The sequence below is a fragment of the Eulemur rufifrons genome, chromosome 2 (genome assembly GCF_041146395.1).
Source record: "Eulemur rufifrons isolate Redbay chromosome 2, OSU_ERuf_1, whole genome shotgun sequence".
Classification (NCBI taxonomy): Eukaryota; Metazoa; Chordata; class Mammalia; order Primates; family Lemuridae; genus Eulemur; species Eulemur rufifrons.
Genome location: NC_090984.1, coordinates 6,698,052 through 6,716,588, shown reverse-complemented (window position 1 = coordinate 6,716,588; position 18,537 = coordinate 6,698,052). Strand labels below are relative to the sequence as shown.

Below are 18,537 nucleotides of genomic sequence, written 5' to 3'. Positions count from 1 at the left end.
GAAGGCTCCCCGGCGCCTGAAGAATCCTAGAGCACTATCCGGCCTCTTGTCTGCCTGGGGGGTCTCTGTCCCTGCTCTGTCTGGGTTGCAGTTGAGTGGAGGACCCTCGGAGCCCCCTCTGATGGAGAGAAAGAAGGCTCCTCCTGGGACAGTAAACCTCAAGACCTGGCCATGCCTGGGCCAGAGGGGTGTCAGGACCTCCCAGCCCAGCACTGCGCTGCAGGAGGTTGGGGAGGGCTCTCCACGCAGGGTCCAGCTTTTGCTCTCAGACCTGCAGGGCGCAGGGCCCAGCACACAAAAACCACAGCTAGCAATGGTTGCAGCCGAGGCCGCCCCAGCTGCTGTGGTGGGCACAAGAGTCCCTGAGGCTCACGCCTGTTGGGGCAGCTGCACCATGCTGACACATCAGGCACCACCTGGGGAGGCAGCCTCGGAGCAGGAGGTTTTGAGGCAGGAGGGTGGCTCAGGCCAAGGTATGTGCCAAGACTTCCCACGTTTCCCCCAGGGCCAGAGCCTCAGCATTTGTGCAGAAAGCACCTGGGGGGATCTCACTAGGCTGCAGCTGCTGAGCTCGTGGGTGGGGCACAGTCCTGGGAATCTGCATTTCCTCCGGCTCTGCTGGTGTGCAGGCCGCACTTGAGGTATCCAGCCCTGGGGTCTCGCGCATCTGCCCCCACACACCCAGTGGGTGCTGCACTATGGGGACCAGGGGCTCCCTATCCACAGGCTCCTGGGCCAGCCAGCACTCACAAAGTCATTCAGCAAACAGAGTGCTGACTGAGCCAGATGGACGGCATCTGCCCCCAGGCGGCCAGTCTGCTGGGGCTGAGGGCTGAGGTGATCTTGAGCAGCTGCGGCTGCTGACTGAGCAGTGACAAACGCTACCAAAGGAGCCAGGGCCCCTAGTGGAGACAGCTGGGGAGTGTGCCTTAAGGGGGGTCTGGGGACCAAAGAGGTTGAAGAGGTGGTGGCAGAGCCAAGGCTGGGGTGACAGGCCACCCTGTCACCCCTCTGTGTATGCTGGCTCTGAGCCAGGCCAGAGCACACTGGTGGGCTTGGTCCAGGTGCCCACGCGTGGGAGCTACCCAGAGGGGAGTGGGCCGGGGCCCTGAACACAGGGGTGTTAGCTCTGGAAAGCCAGTGGTTCGGGAGACGGGACCCTGGGGCTTAGTCCCAGGCACCCAGCCATCTAAGTCGCCACTCTGCTCCCAGTGACCTGGAGGCTCACCAGGCTCAGGGCATGGACTTTACCCCCAGGCAGGGGAAGAGGAGGCCTCCAAATGCTATGTGCGTGTGCAGGTGTGTCCTGGCCCCGAGTGGGGAGGAGTGGGGCAGGGGTGGCCAGGAGGGCTGCCTGGAGGAGGGGACAATGAGAAGACCTGCATATTGCATGGTCTGTCTGGCAGACACAAAACAGGCCTGTGAGGTACTGGCACCGCTGGGGTTGGAGAAGGTCCGTGCACAGGGAACTGAACTTCACCCCATGGGCAATAGGCATGTGGGGAAGGCGATTGAGTCAGGTCCGTTTGTGGCCTGGCTGGGACAGACCTGTTTGGCATAAGGCCAAGGTGCTGCACGGAGGAGGGGCCCTGAGGGGAAGGGAGTTAGAACCTGTGCCCAACCGCAGGCTGTGGCTGTCCCAGGGATGGGAGGGGAGCGGAGGGGAGCATGAGTGAGCATGAGCCAGAGTCCAAGGCTGGTAGGAGCAGGTGACAGAGAGAGCCTCCTGATTCTCTCCTCACGCTGCAGCCCCCTGCCTGGCCCAGCTCCTCTCCACACCTCTCCCTGGAGCCTGCCCCGCCTCCTCCCAGCTGTTCAGAACCTTCCCGGCAGCTGCAGCTGCCTCACCTGGCACCACTCCCCAGCTCCACTGGCCTCCTTTCTGCCGCTCAGCCCTGAGCCTGCGTCCCCCTGCCAGGAAGACTGTTCCCAAACTCCACCAAACTGGCTCCATCCTGACATGCTAATTTCAACCCCCCCCTCCTCCTTAGGACCCCTTCATCGAGAATGACCTTCCCCCCAGCTCGGGCCGCCTGTGTTGAGGCAGCCTACCAGTCAAAGCTTCACGTGACCGGGACACGTGCTAAACGCGTCTGTGGCCATTGCGTGAAAACTCCCATCTCAGCGCACTGAAGGGCATTTTGCACCCAAGCAGACGAGGTTCCCGCAGCGGCCCGCACGGGCAATGCCTGGGGTGGGGCAGAGGAGGGAGTCTCGGCAATGCGGGAAGTTAAAAAGGTCGGGACGCCTTCTTTGACTTGAGACAAAGAAGGCAGAAGTGCAAAAGGAGACCTAAATAGCGGGTTCCTTTAGAACGAAGTGGCTGGGGGAGCCCCGGGACCTCCGGGACGCAGCCCTTGGTCCGAGAGCGGAGCGGAAGCGCCCCGAAGTGTTGTTTCCCAGCCTTCGATAGAGAGGACAACTGTGGCTGAGCAGCCGAGACGGCACCCGAGACCACGCGCGGCCTCCGGAGGGTGCACACGGGGGACGGCGAAGGGGCGGGGCCTGGGAGGCTCCCCGGACGCAGGGCGGTCTAGGCGGCCGCGGGCCCAGGGCGCAGCTGGAGGCGACCTTTGCGCGGGGCGGGACCCTGGCTACGCCGCCGCCGCCACGGCCGAGCCGGGGTCCTGGCGGCGCAGCCATGGACTTCCCGCCGCTGGCCGGCAAGATCGCGGCGCTGTCGCTTGGCGCCCTCCCGGTGTCCTACGCGCTCAACCACGTCTCGGCGCTCTCGCAGTGCGTGCGGGGAGGGGCGGCGGGGAGGACCGGAGGGGGCTGCAGGGAGGACGCGCCGGTGGCGGGGCCCCGCGGTCCCTGTGCCCCAGCCCGGCTCCGACCCACCCGGGAGGATGGCGGGCTGGGTCAGAAGTATTCCCCCCTCTAACCGGAAGTCCCCTTCCTGCCAGGATGGAGGCTGGGGGTGCAGGCGTTCTTGGGACGTTTGAGATTTGGGGAGAAGGGATGTCGAGGAGCAGAGCCCCCGAGGGCAGGGCTTTGAAGGGTTTCTGGGTGATTCCCAGAGATGTGCCCAGCACAGGTTCCAAAGTCGCCAAGGGTCAAAGTATTGTCCCAGATAAGGTCCCAGGGCCACACATGCCCTGCTTCATGGCCTCTACCTCAGGCCTGGGACTTTCTTCCAAACCCAGCTCAACCCAAGCCACGGGGTAGTGTCTTGACCATGGGCCTGGCTCGCTGGGTAGGAATTCCTGTCTCCATCTTCTGGGACCCGGGGTAACCCAACTTGCCTTTGGAGCCTCAGTTTGCTTCATCTGTGGAATGGGCACAATCCTAGATCTCATCCCATAGTTGTGGCTAAGGATTGCCAATTGTGTCCTGATCTTATCTGAGTACTATAATTGTCATTGTTGGTCAGATGGGACCAGGATGGAGATCTTAGGGGCAGAGGGGTTCGTGAGAAGGTAGGGGCCTGGACAGTGTGGGGAAGTGATGGATAGACTTGCTGTGTGACACTCCTGCCCTCTCTGGGCCTTGGTTTGCCCACTTGTGTTGAGGGATGCCCAGAGACCTATTATCTGTACAATGAGTCCACCTGTCTTATCAGGTTAGTGGGGAAGGATCAGGGCAGCTGCGGGGGGCAGGGGGGCGTGTGTGGAGTTGATGGAGGCATTTGGACTTTAGCTGGGAGGAGTCAGGAGCCTGTGTAAGGTCTACAGAGCTGAGCACTAGAAACCCTCCAGTACGGGAGCTGGGCCTGGCCACAGAGGGGCTTGGTGTTGTTGAACGACTGACTGAGCAAACTGAGTCAAACACGAATCAGCAAATGATGGGATAAACGGTGCAGTTGGAAGGGATTGATGAATGTCTCCTCTTTACCTGGCCCAAGCTGGGCAATGATCCCTTCTGGGGTGTCAAGGAGGGCTTCCTGGAGAAGAAACAATGTAGATGGGCCGTGAAGGATGAGTAGGAGTTTGCCAACTGGAAAAGACTTTTGGAAGTGGTTTTCAGAAGGGAGAAACAGTGTGAGCAAGAGCAGTTTCAAGGACGGCATTGATGGGCAAACGGACTGTTGAGCCTCATCTCCTGGAGCTTCCTGGAGCCTGCCCTTTCCCCCACCAGGGAGGTTGGGGTGAGGCCTCAGCACGGAGCCTGGCCTCCCTGACTTGGTTTCCCTCCCCACAGCCCACTGGCGGTGGCATTGATGAGTGCCCTGATCCTAGGTGTGCTCTTTGTGGCTGTCTACAGCTTGTCCCATGGTGAGATCTCCTACGACCCACTCTATGCTGGTGAGTCAGTGGGAGGCCATGGGGAAGAAGACTGTCTGGGCCTCCACCGTCAGACTTGGGGCCATTGCAGAGCCTCCTCCATCAGACTGCAGGCTCTAAAAGAGCTCCCATCAGACTAGAGACCTCAAAGAGACTAGAACACCCCCATTAGGTTGGGGAACCTTGAAGAGCCTCCCCCTTCCGACCTGGGGCTTCTGAGAACAAGGACTGCATCTCCCCCATCAGACTGGCAGTCCCTGAAAGACTGTGCCTTTCCAGCACTCTGAGATCTCCCGAGGGCAGGGAGGGTGCCTCTCCCCTGAGACAGGGGGCCCCCAAAGGCAGGGACTGCGCCCCCTCACCAGACCAGGGACTTCTGAGGGCCACGCTGTGCCTCCTCCATCAGACATGTAGAATGAAGCAGGTCTGTGGTCATGTAACCTGTTGGGTGAGGCCAGGGACTGGGCCTGGAGTCCTTGCCTGGAAACTTAAATTAACTTCAAGCCCCGCCTTATAGCTGGCCTGAGCCCGCCTATGCCTAAACCCCGCCCACACACGACCCCGGCCCCGCCCACGCCGGATCCCCACCCACCCCGGCCCCGCCCCCCTCCCCGCAGTCTTCGCGGTCTTCGCCTTCACCTCTGTGGTGGACCTCATGATCGCTCTTCAGGAAGACGGCTACGTGGTGGGCTTCGTGGATTTCTACACCAAGGAGGTACGTGGCGGTGGGGGGCGGCCGGGGATGTCCCCCGCCCCGCTGCCCGTCTGAGCATCGTACCTGCCCGCTCAGGGAGAGCCATACCTGCGCACGGCTCACGGAGTCCTCATCTGCTACTGGGACGGCACCGTTCACTACCTCCTCTACTTGGCCATGGCCGGCGCCATCCGCAGGAGGTGCGGGGATGAGCGGGGTGGCTCCTGACCCTGGGAGGGAAGTGAAGTCCTCAGGTGGGGTCCTGGGCCAGGGTAGAGCCAGAGGTGTCTATAGGGGAAATCGGAGGGCTTCCGCTAGGGCTCCAGCCAGGGATGGACGGAAGAAGGTTCCGGGGAATGTCATCAAGTGTGTGTGCTGGTGGCCAGTCATTGCTTGAACCCACCCTGTGCCTGGGTGGATTCCCCGGTTCAACTGCCTGTTGTCCCTTCCATCCTGGGCAAAACTGAGAGGGAGCTGGGGAACCCAGGCTGGTTCCTGGGCCCTGGCTGGGGCTCTGAGTCTGGGGGAGGTTGCCTGCTTGGTCACCCCTCGATCCCCTGCCCAGGAAGAGATACCGGAACCTTGGGCTATACTGGCTGGGATCCTTCGCCATGAGCATCCTTGTGTTCCTCCCAGGAAACATTCTAGGTAAGGACTCAGCTTTGGGGAATCCTGTCACCCTTGGGCTGTGTCATTTCCCTGCTGCCCCCCGCGGTGGATCCTCCATGCCCTCCTTGGAGTCTGCAGAGACCCCTCCTCTCCATAGGCCTGTCCACAGCCTCAGTCAGCAGCCTACCTTCTATTCCCCATCTCCTCTCTCCAAATTCTGCTTCCTGCCCTGGCTACCGGTCTCTGAGCCCAGAGGTTTGGCCCAGAATGTTCTTGACTCAGGAAGGGAATTTTACAGTGGCTCCTGGGGAGAAAGTGAGAACGTCAGGGTACGTCTTGGGGGGCAGAGCAGAGAAGGCAATCCTGGATGTTGGCCTGGCATGGCAGAGCCCAGCAGAGGAAACACCCAAAGTGTATCCACAGTGAGCACAAGAAACGGCTAGAGTAGGATCTGTATTCAAAAGGTAAATCAAGGCAGGCCAGTCTGAGGAGCATGAACATCACCTTGTGGGCTCTGGGGAGCCATGGAAGGTGTTAGAGCTTGAGCAAGGGTGGTATTTGTGAATCAAGATATCCAGCCAGGGCTGTGGCATGGCCCAGCTAATGGGTCCAGCCAGGCCAGGGAGACCCTTGCCTAGTGATGCTTCTCTCCCCAACCACGGCAGGCAAGTACAGCTCCGAGATCAGGCCCTCCTTCTTCCTCACCATCCCCTACGTGCTGGCCCCGTGCTGGGCTGGCATGAAGGTCTTCAACCAGTCCCGGGCGCCACTCTGCTACACCCCCAACATGGTGAGTGTCCCCAGGCAGGCCTTGTCCTGGCATGCCTGCATGTCCCCCATTTGGTCAAAGAATTTGTCTCCTTGGTCATGGAGCAAGAAGGGAGGAGCCTTTATGGAGTGCCTATTGCATGCCAGACCTCTCACGCTGTCTCTGTCTCTTGTGCTGTCTCTGTCTCTCTCTCCCATGGGCCAGGTGCAGGAGGAGCAAAGAAAGGGCCTCCTGCAGCGCCCGGTGGACCTGGCCCTTGTCACGTACCTCATCCTTGCTGGTTTCTTCACCCTGTTCCGGGGCCTGGTGAGTCTGCACTGCCCAGCCTCCCCCTCCCCGCCTCCAGCCTCCCTTCCCCAACCCACCTCTGCTGCACGTGCAGAAAAGCCACTGCCCTTCTAATCACCCAAGGAAGTTCTTCATCAAGTCTGACCTGAGTGTTCCATGACAAAGCCCCATTCCCTATGACCTTCTCCCCAGCCAGAGGGACAGAGCCTGGGCTGAGAGAGGCCTAAGCAAGGGGTGTTGGCCCTGCCCAGGGGGGTGGGGAAGGCTTCCTGTAAGAGAGATGTCTGAGGTGGGTGGTGGTTTTGTCTTTCTGCCCCAGGTGGTACTTGACTGCCCCATGGATGCCTGCTTTGTCTACATCTACCAGTATGAGCCATACCTGCGGGACCCTGTGGCCTATCCAAAGGTGCAGGTGAGAAGGCAGATGGAAGGAGAGGGGCCCACTCCTGCTGGTAGGGGTGAAGTGCCAAGAGCACAAATGGAATGTATTATCCTATCAAAAAAAAAAAAATACAGATATGGTCTTCAGGTATGGCTGGATCCAGGAGCTCTAGGAGAGCTCTGTTTCTGGGCTCTGCTTTCTTTGTCTGGCTCCACTCTCAGGCAGTCCCTTTGTGGGGTGGAAGGGACAGCCTAGGGCAGCTGCAGGCTGCCACTCACCTGGAGGAACCACCAGCCACCCCAAAGGAACATGAGCCCTTACTACCCCAGACCTTAAGCACAAGTCTCAGGCAGGCTTGGACTGACCCAGCCTGAACCACATGCCCATCTCTTACTGATCATTATGGCCAAGGGGCTGGAATGTTCTGAATGGCCAGGCCAGGGTCACGTGCCACTTCTGGAAAAAGGTGGGTGGGCTCAGTTTGTGTGTATGTGGGGGAGTGCGGGGCAGGGATCCCCAAGGAAAACAGAGGAGCACTTTGCAGAGGGCCTGGGTGGGGCCTGAGGCTGCCCAGATCCTCCTTTGGGCCCCACCAGCTGGGGTAGCCGTTCACCTGATAGACTGTGTCCTCCCCGCACTCCCCCAACAGATGCTGATGTGTATGTTCTACGTTCTTCCTTTCTATGGCTTGGCCGCCTATGCCCTCACCTTCCCTGGTTGCTCCTGGCTGCCCGACTGGGCCTTGGTCTTTGCTGGAGCCATCGGCCAGGTGAGGTGGGAGGTGGGGGGTAAGTGGGTGAGCAGGCATGTAGGGGAGGTAGTTTCTGCCTACCCATCAACTGCTTTTCTGTTTTCCCTGGGCAGTGCAGTGACAGTCCCCCAAGAGACCCCAGCCCCAGGCCCAATACTCCAAGATTCTCTGGTGTGGGGGACACAAAGCCACATACAGAATTGGGGTCAGAAATGGGAGAGAAGGAAGGAAGGGGCTGAGAGGGATTCCAGAGGGGAAAAGTTTCCTAGAAGCAGGAGCATAGCAGCTGGGCTTTGACGTATGAAGACGAGTTCTCCAGGCAGGGAAGGGCATTCCAGAAACAAGAACAGCATAAGGAAAAGCACAGAGGGGGACAGTGATTTGGCAGGGCTATAATGTGGGTAATGGCAGAGATAAGAGAAATTGGCAGCTAGATAGTGAAGGCTTTGAACTCTGGGATTGGAGGTTTGTACTGAGGGTAATAGGGAGCCATGGCGGGTGTTTGGGCAGTGGAAGGCCTGGTCAGAGTTGGGGGCCTGTTTATGGGTGCCTGATGGAAAGGGCTAAAGCCTAGGCCCAGGCCAGGCCAGTAGGAACCAGGAAGCCATCTATGGGGTAGAATCAACAGGATTTGTGTCAAGAGCTCTCTGGTAGGGATGACTGGGAAGAGAAGCAGGTCCCAGGTCAGAGAGATGGGGTGCAGGACTCGGCAGACAGGTGAAGATGGGCCTTCTGGTTAGGTAGCTGGGGAGAGGCTCACAGACAGGTGGACAAGGACAGAGAGGGACAGACAGGACATGCGCGGACAGGAATATTTGGAGACTGGAGAGGGGAGATAGGTAGGTTAGCAAAGCCAGCGAGATAAGGGTGGTGATCTTCTGGGCTCTGCCTGACTGATGTCTGGAAGACTAGCAGGGGATGTCGGTGATACTGGGACTTCAGTCCCCTCCTGGCCCTGACATCATCTTTCCTGTCTGGCGACCAGGCACAGTTCTCGCACATGGGTGCTTCCATGCACCTGCGCACGCCCTTCACCTACCGTGTGCCCGAGGACACCTGGACCTGCTTCTTCCTGTGCAACCTGCTGTATGCGTTGGGCCCCCACCTGCTGGCCTACCGCTGCCTGTGGTGGCCCACTTTCTTCCTGCAGCCACCGCCCCCCGGACCCCCAGCGCACCACAAGAAGCAGCACTGAGGAGGCCGCGGGGCTCCCCGAACTCTGTTTACACACCCAGCTGGCCCTGCCCTGCGAAGGGTGGGGTGGGTTTTTTGGAGGCAGGAGGGACGCCTCCAGGTGTCTTCAGTCCTGGTTTTGGTGGTTTGAGGCCAGTGGGTGGGCTGGGAGCCCAATGGCCAGGTGTTCCTGCAAAAAGAGCCTCACACAGCTGTCACCACGCCCCAACCTCCTCACGGACTCTTCCACCCTGTCCCAGAATTTATCCATCATCCTCCCAAGGGTCCTTTTAGTAAAAATTCTTTTGATGCCCAAAATGTTGCTGCCTGAGTGTTTCAGGGCGCAGGGTTGAGGGACCTTCTTCCTGGACCTCACGAGGGCCAACCCATCACTGCCATCGAGGCTGTCAGGAGACAGAGGTGTCAGGATGGCAGAAATGAGCCTCTGGTTGGGGTACACAGATGCACCTTCCAGACGGGGAAAGCCAAGGCTCGGGGTGGACAGGAGACCTGCCTGAGGTCACAGGAGAGAAAAGTCCCCGCCCTGCCAATAAATCATGACCAGCAGCACGGCATAGTTACCAAACACCACGCCAAGGGCGCAGCTCAGGTGCTGCGTACCGAATCTCACCCCGTATTCCAGATGGGGAAACTGAGGCTGCAGGAGGTGAAGGTCCTGCTCTGAAGTCATCCCCCCCACACCCGCTGTGGCATGGCTGAGGGAGGGACAGAGCCCCAGCCTGCCAAGCCACAGAAACCGTAACCCTGCTCCTGCTATCTGGTTGGCTTGGGCTCATTTTGGGGGAAATTGAGGCTGGGGAGGCAGCCAAGGGTTGGGGGGAAGGGCCTCACCCCTTCCTGGTTTTGGATTTTTGAAAGTGGGTGAAAGGCCAGGTTTAGGGGGTGACTGGATCAGGGGCTTGACCAGACATCCCTGCTCCTTGCCCTGCCAACACTTTCCAGGTCCTACTGTATGTCTGGCCATTGGACCTGCACCAAAGAACCCGCAGTCCGCTTCCCCGGGGTGGAAACAGGGCCTCCTCCAAGGTCCCACAGCCAGTGAGGGGCCGTGTTGGATTTGGACCTGTGGCTCCAGGTCCTGTAGGCTGAGTGGGGTCATTGTGGGGCCCCCACCCTGCAGAGTGAGCAGCTTTTGGGTGCTGTAGTCCAGGACTACACCATAGTGACCCAGTGGACAGATGGGTAAACTGAGGCCTGCAGGCCAATCCCTTTAACCAGGTCACTTGGCCCTCCTGCTAAAGCCGGGTAACCAATATGAAAGACTGGGGACTCCATCAGCAGCCCCCTCCCCCTCCATTTTTGAAGATGATTAAATCAATTAAGGCTCAGAGAGGTTCTTCCTTTGCCTGAGGCCAGCCAGCAGGGACAAGGAACTGGCTCTGCACTCAAAGTCCAGAGCAGGCCTTCCTCCGCCCACGCACCGGGGCCACCTCTCCGCGGAGCAGTGGGCCTCCGCGTCCCCTTTAACGCCCCCCCCGCCCGCCTCCCTCCTCCCCTTGCAGGCAGACGCCGGGATTGCGCCGCCTGCAGGGACCTGCCCAGTCCTTCCCCGGCGTGCGGAGCGCAGTCCGGGCGTGTAGGGGCCGCTCGCAGGGGACGCGAAGGCAGCAGGATGGTGAGTGGGGCACGGGCGTGGGGCCCGGCCAGGTAGTCGGGCCGGTGTCCCCTATCAGGGATTCTGTCTCCGTGTCTGGGAATCGGTGTCCCCCCATGTGTCTCGCCGTCTCTGTCTCTTCCTTCTCTGCTGTCTCTCATCGTCTCGTGTTTCTCTTTTTCTGGTACTCTCTCCGAGTTCTCTCCTTCTTTCTCTTCCTCTCTCCCTTTCTCCCCTTTTTTTCTCCTTCTCTGTGTCTCTCTTTCCCTGCCCCTGTCTCTTCCCCCTCTTCTCTGAGCCCCTCTCCCTCTCCCTCTCCGTCTCTTTCTCCCCTTCCCCTTCTCTGCGTGCGCACTCTCTTCTCCGTCCCTCCTGCTTCCTCTCCGTCCCTGTCCTCTCTCCGTGCGTCTCTCCAGCTCCCCGCACCCTGCGAGCGCCCGCCGGCCCGGTTTGCTGCAGTCTCCTGGCGCACCGATAACCTTGCTGCCGCCGCTCCAGCTCCTCCCCCATCCCAGCCGGGCCGGGCCGGAGGGGGAAGGAGGGAGCTCCAGGCCGTGGGTGCTGGGAGCCCGGGGTCGGCTGGGAAGCCGGGGCAGGACTCAGGGAGGGCAGCCCAGGGGCGTGGGCTTCGCGCAGGAGTGAGGGTGAAGTCCCTGGAGGGTGCGGGGTAGGGGGGTGACTTCCAGTCTTCTCTTTTGGAAGAGGGGGGTCTTTGGGACCCCGGCCAGGGTGGGGGCCTGGGTGTGTGAGGGGTCCAGGTCTCGGGGAAGGCGGGCCAGGGAGCCGGTCCTCCTGAAGGCAGAGGCTGAGAGGCTAGACTGAGCGCCCTGTGCCCTCAGGTGTGCGCTAGGGCGGCCCTCGGTCCCCGCGCACTCTTGGCGTTGGCCTGGGGAGTCCTGCTGTTCACCGCCCTAGCAGGGGCGCAGCGCGGCCGGAAGAAGGTCGTGCACGTGCTCGGTGAGTTAGAGCCACGGAAGCAGGTCTTGCCCTGCGGGAGCCGTGGCCAAAATTGATCACCCGGGTGCGGGGAGGGGGAGGAGGGAGGGCGTTCCTGACCGCCACGGTCCCCCCAGCTCCTCTGCATCTGAGCCCCTGACCCCACCCGCGTCTTCCTACATCCCTTCCCCAGGAACCTCTTCACCAGGGTCCCCTTTCCACCCCTAACCCCCTCTCTGAACCCTGCTTGGTCGCCTGCAGAGGGTGAGTCAGGCTCGGTGGTGGTGCAAACGGCGCCCGGGCAGGTGGTAAGCCACCGGGGTGGCACCATCGTCCTGCCCTGCCGCTACCACTACGAGGCAGCCGCCCACGGCCACGACGGCGTCCGCCTCAAGTGGACAAAGGTGGTGGACCCCCTGGCCTTCACCGACGTCTTCGTGGCCCTGGGCCCCCAACACCGGGCATTCGGCAGCTACCGTGGGCGGGCCGAGCTTCAGGGCGATGGGCCTGGGGATGCCTCCCTGGTCCTCCGCAACGTCACACTGCAGGACTATGGGCGCTACGAGTGCGAGGTCACCAACGAGCTGGAAGATGACGCTGGCATGGTCAAGTTGGACCTGGAAGGTGACCAGCCATGGGCAGGAGGAAGCTTGCTTCTAAGGGAGAAGAGGGTGGGGGAAATTGCAAGGGACAGAAACCAAATCAATTTGGCCTGAAGGAACTTAGGGGCTCTCCCAGATGTGGTTCAGGGTGATTTTGCTCCCTAGGGACATTGGTAGTGTCTGGAGACATTTTAGGTTGCCCCACTTGGAGAAGGGGGCTGCTAGTGGCATCTAGTGTGTAGAGGCCAGGGACAGTCCCTCACAGCAAAGAATGATCGAGTCCAAAATGTCACTAGTGGGGACCTTGAGAAATGCTGGGGTAGGATTCAGGCACAATGAGATGCACAAGGACATGCACACCATGGCGGAAACCCATCCCTCATCTCTGCTTCCCTGAGGCAGGTTTCCCCTTACGGAGCCAAAAACATAGTTCCAGGCTTTCAACCGCCCAGCTTAGCAACTGATTTCCTAAGAGCATCAGCTAGAGTCCCAGAGTTGTCCCTCATTGGCCCAGCTTGAGTCATGTGCCCAAGTGGAAGCCAATGGCTGCAGCTCAGAGATGGGATGCTCTGATTGGCTGCCCTGGAGCTGGGAGGTGGGGTTTCTGAGGAATTCCCTTCCACTTGGTTTGCCTTCTTTAGTCCACCCTAGAAGGTTCTAGGAGTGATTTCAGGGCCTTCCCTTGCTGGACTCCCCAACTTTTACAAATGACAATAATAGCAGCAGCTCTCCCAATAAAGAGCGTTTTCTATGAGACAGGTGCTTAGCTGAAGAGCTCTCTGGAGTCTTCATTTAATTTCCAGACCCCGAGGGAGACAGCTGTTACCAGCAGGTGGGCGACTGGCTTAGAGAGGCTAGAGCCATGCCCGGGGCACGTGCTAGTGAGTAGCAGAGCCGGGATTTAGTCCCCGGTCTGTCAGCTCCAGGCCTGACCCCTGTCTGCGTCCGTCCTGGGTCTGCTGAGTGTCCCAGCTCACCCCCAAGCCCCAGCTCTCCAACACCGACACACAGAATGCTCTTGAGCTGAGCTGACTGACAATGAGGGACGATATCCAGAGTCATAAAAACTGAAGGTGGAAGGGACACCAGTGGGTACTGTCTTGCGCAATGCTGGGGGATTAAAGGGGTCTTATTCCAGGGGCTCCCAGTCTGAGGGAGTCAGCACTGGATACAGATATTCGCAGCTCTGTGGGATCAGGGTTGGACTAGAGGGAAAGACCCAGTACTGGGGGAATGTCAGAGGCAGGGCAGACTGAATGGAGGAGAGTTTGGGAGCTGGGTTTTGAAGGATGAATAGGAGTTCAACAGGTGGAATAGATTGGAAAAAACACGAGCAAAGGTCTCTATCGGTGGAAGAGGGGTGGACAAGATTAAGTATGTTAAGGAGACAGGTCAAGTGAATCCCAAGCTTAAGGCAAAGGGAGCCAGCTATAGGGGTATGAGCTGGGGAGGTGCATGGTCAGGTCTGAGGCCAAAGGGAGGGAGGGATTAGAATGTCCAGCTTGAAAAGTCACGTGGCACCCCAGCTATCAGGTGGATAGGGGCGGGCTGAGACGCCCCGGCTGATCCCCGTGCGTCCCCCCACCCCCAGGCGTGGTCTTTCCCTACCACCCTCGTGGAGGCCGCTACAAGCTGACCTTCGCGGAGGCACAGCGCGCTTGCGCCGAGCAGGACGGTATCCTGGCCTCCGCTGAGCAGCTGCACGCGGCCTGGCGCGACGGCCTGGACTGGTGCAACGCGGGCTGGCTGCGCGACGGCTCCGTGCAGTACCCGGTGAGCCAGCCCCGGGAGCCCTGCGGCGGCCTGGGCGGTGCCGGGAGCGCGGGGACCAGTGGAGGCGCCAACGGGGGCGTGCGCAACTATGGGTATCGCCACAACGCGGATGAACGCTATGACGCCTTCTGCTTCACGTCCAACCTCCCGGGTGCGTAGGCCCCGCCCCCAGACGGGTCGCTACCCCACCCCCATTCCGCCCTCCCTCCAACCCCAGACCCGGGGCCCTTCTTCACCACCCAGCCCTGGGCGACTGGAAACAGGAGACCCCTCTCCCCAGACTGCCACAGCGAAGCAGTCAAAAATCGCCAGGCACCAACACCGCCCTGGCCCGAGGGTGGGGTCCCGGGCTGCACGGGAGCTGTGATCCCGCGGCTGGAGTCCTGGGCTGGGGTTGGGGCGCCTCCTGAATCCCGAGGCCAGTCCGGGCAGCGGTCCTAACAAGCCACAACCCACCCCTCAGGGCGCGTGTTCTTCCTGAAGCCGTTGCGGCCGGTGCCCTTCGCAGGAGCAGCGCGCGCGTGCGCCGCTCGCGGCGCGGCGGTGGCCAAGGTGGGGCAGCTGTTCGCCGCGTGGAAGCTGCAGCTGCTGGACCGCTGCACCGCGGGCTGGCTGGCCGACGGCAGCGCGCGCTACCCGATCGTGAACCCGCGCGCGCGCTGCGGAGGCCGCCGGCCGGGCGTGCGCAGCCTCGGCTTCCCGGATGCCACCCGACGCCTCTTTGGCGTCTACTGCTACCGCACGCCGGGTGCCCCGGACCCTGCACCTGGGGGCTGGGGCTGGGGCTGGGCCGGTGGTGGCGGGTGGGCAGGAGGCGCGCGCGACCCTGCTGCCTGGACCCCGCTGCGCGTCTAGGCCCGGAACAGGCAGACGGCTGGGGTGCTTGGCCGCTGGTCTAGTGCCCTGCAGTCCCTGGAGGCTGGCCACATCCCCTGTGGTCCCTTAGAAACTCACCATGGCCCTGGGGTTTCTTGAGACTAGTCAGTCCTGGCAGACTAGTACCCTGGAATTCCTTGGAGACTGGCCAAGCTGCATCTCTTCTGGACAGCGGATTTTCCCTCTGCCCCAACTGTCTCCAGGAGAAGGGCCACACGCCCTGAGGACCTAAGGAGGCTAACAGACTCCCCAGTCTCCTGCAGACTGGCTGCGCCTCCCAAGACCACGTGGCATCAGATGAACTGCCTCCCCCGCCCCATCTCCTGGAGGCTGGACCCCCGGGATTGTCTGGAGACTGGCCACGCCCCCTCTGCATCTCCCTGGAGACTGAAAACTGGTCCCTTGCGGTCACCTGGACACCGAATCCCCTCCCTATCAGCTGGAGAGAATGTAGAAACCTCAGGGTCACACACCCGTGGTCACATGGAGACTCTGGGCTCAGGCACTTCCAGCCCCTCACAGAGACTTGGGGACTGGGTGTTCCCATTCTCCCTTTCTCCCTGAGAGTCCCCTGAAGTTTTCGGGTAACAGAAATCCATCCCTAAGTGGCTGTGGAGGACAGTCCCACTCCTCCAGTTTCATGGGAGAACATTGTCATCTGTCACCTCAGAGACGGATCGTCATGCCCCCAGCTGGCTGGCATGTAGCGGCCATGCCCTGTCCCTCAAGTATTTATCTGGAGGGAGGGCAAACCCGCCCCGCCCCCGACGGCCCCTTCCCCGGCTGTCACCAAAGAGACCATCTCCGGAGGCCCAGGGACCATAAGATCCTTGTCACTTGTTATGGAGACCAGCTGCCCTGGTTTACCACTGTCACCATGGTGACCAGTCCAGCTTCTACCTGTCACCTAGAATCACACACCCCTTCCCAAATCAGTCACGTCCATGGAGATGGTGCCTCCTTCCTCCAGCTGTAACCATGAATACCACACAATTCCCATCTCACCAGCCCTCCAGCCCAGAGACCTACAACTCTACTTCTGGGTGTCCCCACCCTGACTGACCACCAGGGAGATCACCCTCCCCCTAGCTGTCCCCAGGGTGACCCAACATTCAGTTCTCCTGCTGTCACCATGGAAACAGGCTGCCCCTTTCCCCAGGCCCACTGGAGTTCCAGGCCATCCCCCAAACTCCACCCCTTTGGAGGCCAGCTTGGACCCCACAGCCGTTGCCATAGAGACCAAACTCTGGTGTCTGAGGTAACAGAACACCTGTCCCCCTAGGCTTTTTCTTGTCGACAGGGCCCAGCCCCACCAAGCTGTCACCATAGAGACTGTCAGTGTTGTCCCCATGACAACCGACCTCCCAGCTCTCAGGAATGTCTCACCATGGGCCCAGTGTCCCCGGTGTCTCCCACTGGGCTGCCTCCTGTGCTCCATCTGGGGCCTGATGGCTGCCCCTTCCCCAGATGGACTGAGCCCCAGACAGCATTCCCAGACAGGGCTGGACTTCAGAGCTACTGGCCACCCTCCATTTGCACGCTAACTACGTGCCAGATAGCAGCTGTGCATGAGACGCCCTTGCAACACCTGGGCATTTTCCCTGTCGCCCTGTGGATGAGGAAACTGAGGCTATGGGTGCCCTGGCCGTTTGTGTTGTGCAAACACTGAGCTCCCCCTTGCTCTCTGAGACCTAATCCTTGTCCTCGCTGAGTTCCTCCCTCCTTCCCTGACTCCCACCCACATTTTCCTCCTTAGAGAACTAGGAGGGGTGGAATGTTTCTTCAACTTCACAGTCCACCAGGTTCTAAGGGGCGATTTGTGCTAAGGTCAGGACTCAGCCAGATTCCCCAGGATTGACAGCCAGCTCACGGGAGATGGTCCGTGGACAAGGCCACCCCAGCCATAGGAGACCCCAGTTCCGAGGTCCTGCCTGGGGGAGCATGGAGTCCCTCCTGGACCCCTCGTTACTGTTGCATCCATCTCTTGGTAACCCATCTCTGAGTTTTGGAACCAAGTGGGCTTGGGTTCGAATCCTGTCTCTTCTTGCTCACTGTGTGACCAAGGGACAAAACCCCTCTGAGCCTGTTTCCTCCTCTACACCAGGCTGTTCTGAGGTCCCTGTGAGTGCAAAGCATACAGCAGGGGCTTAATAAATCCTTGTTTCTTTTGATGAATGAGAAAATGAGGCAGCCAGTGGGTAATTACTTTATCAATGCACTTCAGTGGACAAAATGTTTACCAGCAGGGGGTGCTTGGTTTTGATTTGGTTGGGAAGCAGCGCCCCTCAATCCTTAGGCCTCTCCCCTGTCCCCCAATCTCTCTCTCCTCTTCCTTCCCCCATCCTTTTCCCGCTTTCTCCCTTGAGCCACCCCCCATGGGTCCACCCCTTGTCAAGCCTGTCCTGACTAGGTCATCGACAATACCCAGGGCATGAAATGTGGGAAACTGCATGCGGGGTTCCTGCGCCAGGAAGGCAATGAGATTGCACACTTTCTCTCGTATGGTTGTGTGGGGGTGTTGGGAACTGAGGAGGAATCGAAGTTTCTAGAATACAAAGAAACAAAGACAAGAAAAAAGTGTGAAGTCCTGGTGTGGTTAGAGGAGTGGGGTAGTTAATGTAATCACTCATCCCTCAATACCACCTGCAAGAGAGTTTCTCAAACTCCTGGCCTCAAGCGATCCTCCTGCCTCAGCCTCCCAAAGTGCTGGGATTACATGTGCCACCGCGCCCAGCAGCTTCTAGAAACTCAAACCCCTTATCTGAAGCAGGGGTCCAGCCCCTTGGTGAGGCTACCAAGGTCTCCAGCTGGGCCTTGCTTTCCTTAAATAGGGCAAATGGTAAGGGGCATGTTTCCGGAGATGAGTGCATGGGATTTCTTCCATCTGCTTTTTTGCTGATGTTATTTCTCCCTTCCATGGATTCCAGCTCCCTGGTTTTCCCTTGAGTGTGTAAATTTCCCACTTCTCTTTCCATGAGGGGCAGGAGGGGCTGACTCCAGCCACTTCTGGCTCAGCCAATGAAGTGCTGTGACCCATCTTCTTGGGCAACCTTGATTGGCCCAGGAGTGGGCATGGGCCCAAGGAGACCAATGAGATTCAGTCCCTGGGATTTTGGTGGACTGGTTTGGCCAAGGGAACTTTCTTTCTGCTGAGGTCTTTATTCTGTTAGAGTGGAGATCTCCAAGGCCCGTCTGGGGACAGCTAAGGAATGGCAACCTGAGCAGAACTCTTCCTGAAGCCAGATATTCAGAAAAACATTCCTCTCTCTCCTGTCCTCCACCACCCAGTTCACATCCCAGAAATATCCTGTTTCTTACATGCCCTTCCAGAGATGTTTTATATACATTCAAACAAACGTGCATACATACTTCTCCTCCCCATTTTTTACACAAATGATAGTGTGCAATCTGTACTGTCTTATATTGTGGTAAAACTCACATGACATAACATTCACTATTTTGACTGGGCACAGTGGCTCATGCCTATAATCCCAGCACTTCGGGAGGCTGAGGCAGGGGGATCACTTGAGCCCAGGAGCTCAAGGCTCCATTGAGCTATGATTGTACAACTGCACATGGGCCTGAGTGACAGAGCAAGACACTGTCTCTAAAACCAACAATAAAATTCACCATTTTAACACAAACACATAACATAACATGAAATTATGCTAATATAAAAAGCATGATATAAAGTTAATCATTTTAAAGTGAACAATTTGGAGGCAGTTAGTACATTTCACAATGTTGTGCAACCACCGCCTCTATCTAGTTCCAAGATATTTTCATCACCCCAAAAGAAAATCCCGTAGCCATTAAGCAATCACTCCCTATTCCTCCCTCTCTCAG

The 18,537-nt window shown here is 59.2% G+C and overlaps 2 protein-coding genes across 3 annotated transcripts; both read left to right on the top strand.

Annotated features, from left to right (window-relative positions):
* The first annotated feature begins 2,176 nt into the window (after positions 1-2,176).
* On the top strand, positions 2,177-9,277 carry TM6SF2 (transmembrane 6 superfamily member 2). 2 transcript variants are annotated; one of them, XM_069477215.1, is made up of 10 exons: positions 2,177-2,736; positions 4,141-4,214; positions 4,841-4,938; positions 5,014-5,117; positions 5,483-5,565; positions 6,192-6,316; positions 6,500-6,601; positions 6,903-6,995; positions 7,615-7,734; positions 8,702-9,277. In XM_069477215.1, the coding sequence occupies exons 1-10, from the start codon at positions 2,642-2,644 to the stop codon at positions 8,909-8,911; spliced, it is 1,104 nt and encodes a 367-aa protein (XP_069333316.1). In that variant the 5' UTR covers positions 2,177-2,641; the 3' UTR covers positions 8,912-9,277. The 2 variants fall into 2 exon arrangements, with proteins under 2 accessions (XP_069333316.1, XP_069333315.1); XM_069477214.1 differs by having other exon boundaries at positions 4,141-4,244.
* Positions 9,278-9,862: 585 nt separating this feature from the next.
* On the top strand, positions 9,863-16,862 carry HAPLN4 (hyaluronan and proteoglycan link protein 4). The gene is made up of 6 exons (XM_069480919.1): positions 9,863-9,948; positions 10,413-10,557; positions 11,344-11,461; positions 11,702-12,064; positions 13,634-13,966; positions 14,279-16,862. Exons 1-6 carry the CDS (start codon positions 9,863-9,865, stop codon positions 14,668-14,670), a joined length of 1,437 nt encoding a protein of 478 aa, XP_069337020.1. The 3' UTR covers positions 14,671-16,862.
* The last annotated feature ends 1,675 nt before the right edge of the window (positions 16,863-18,537 follow it).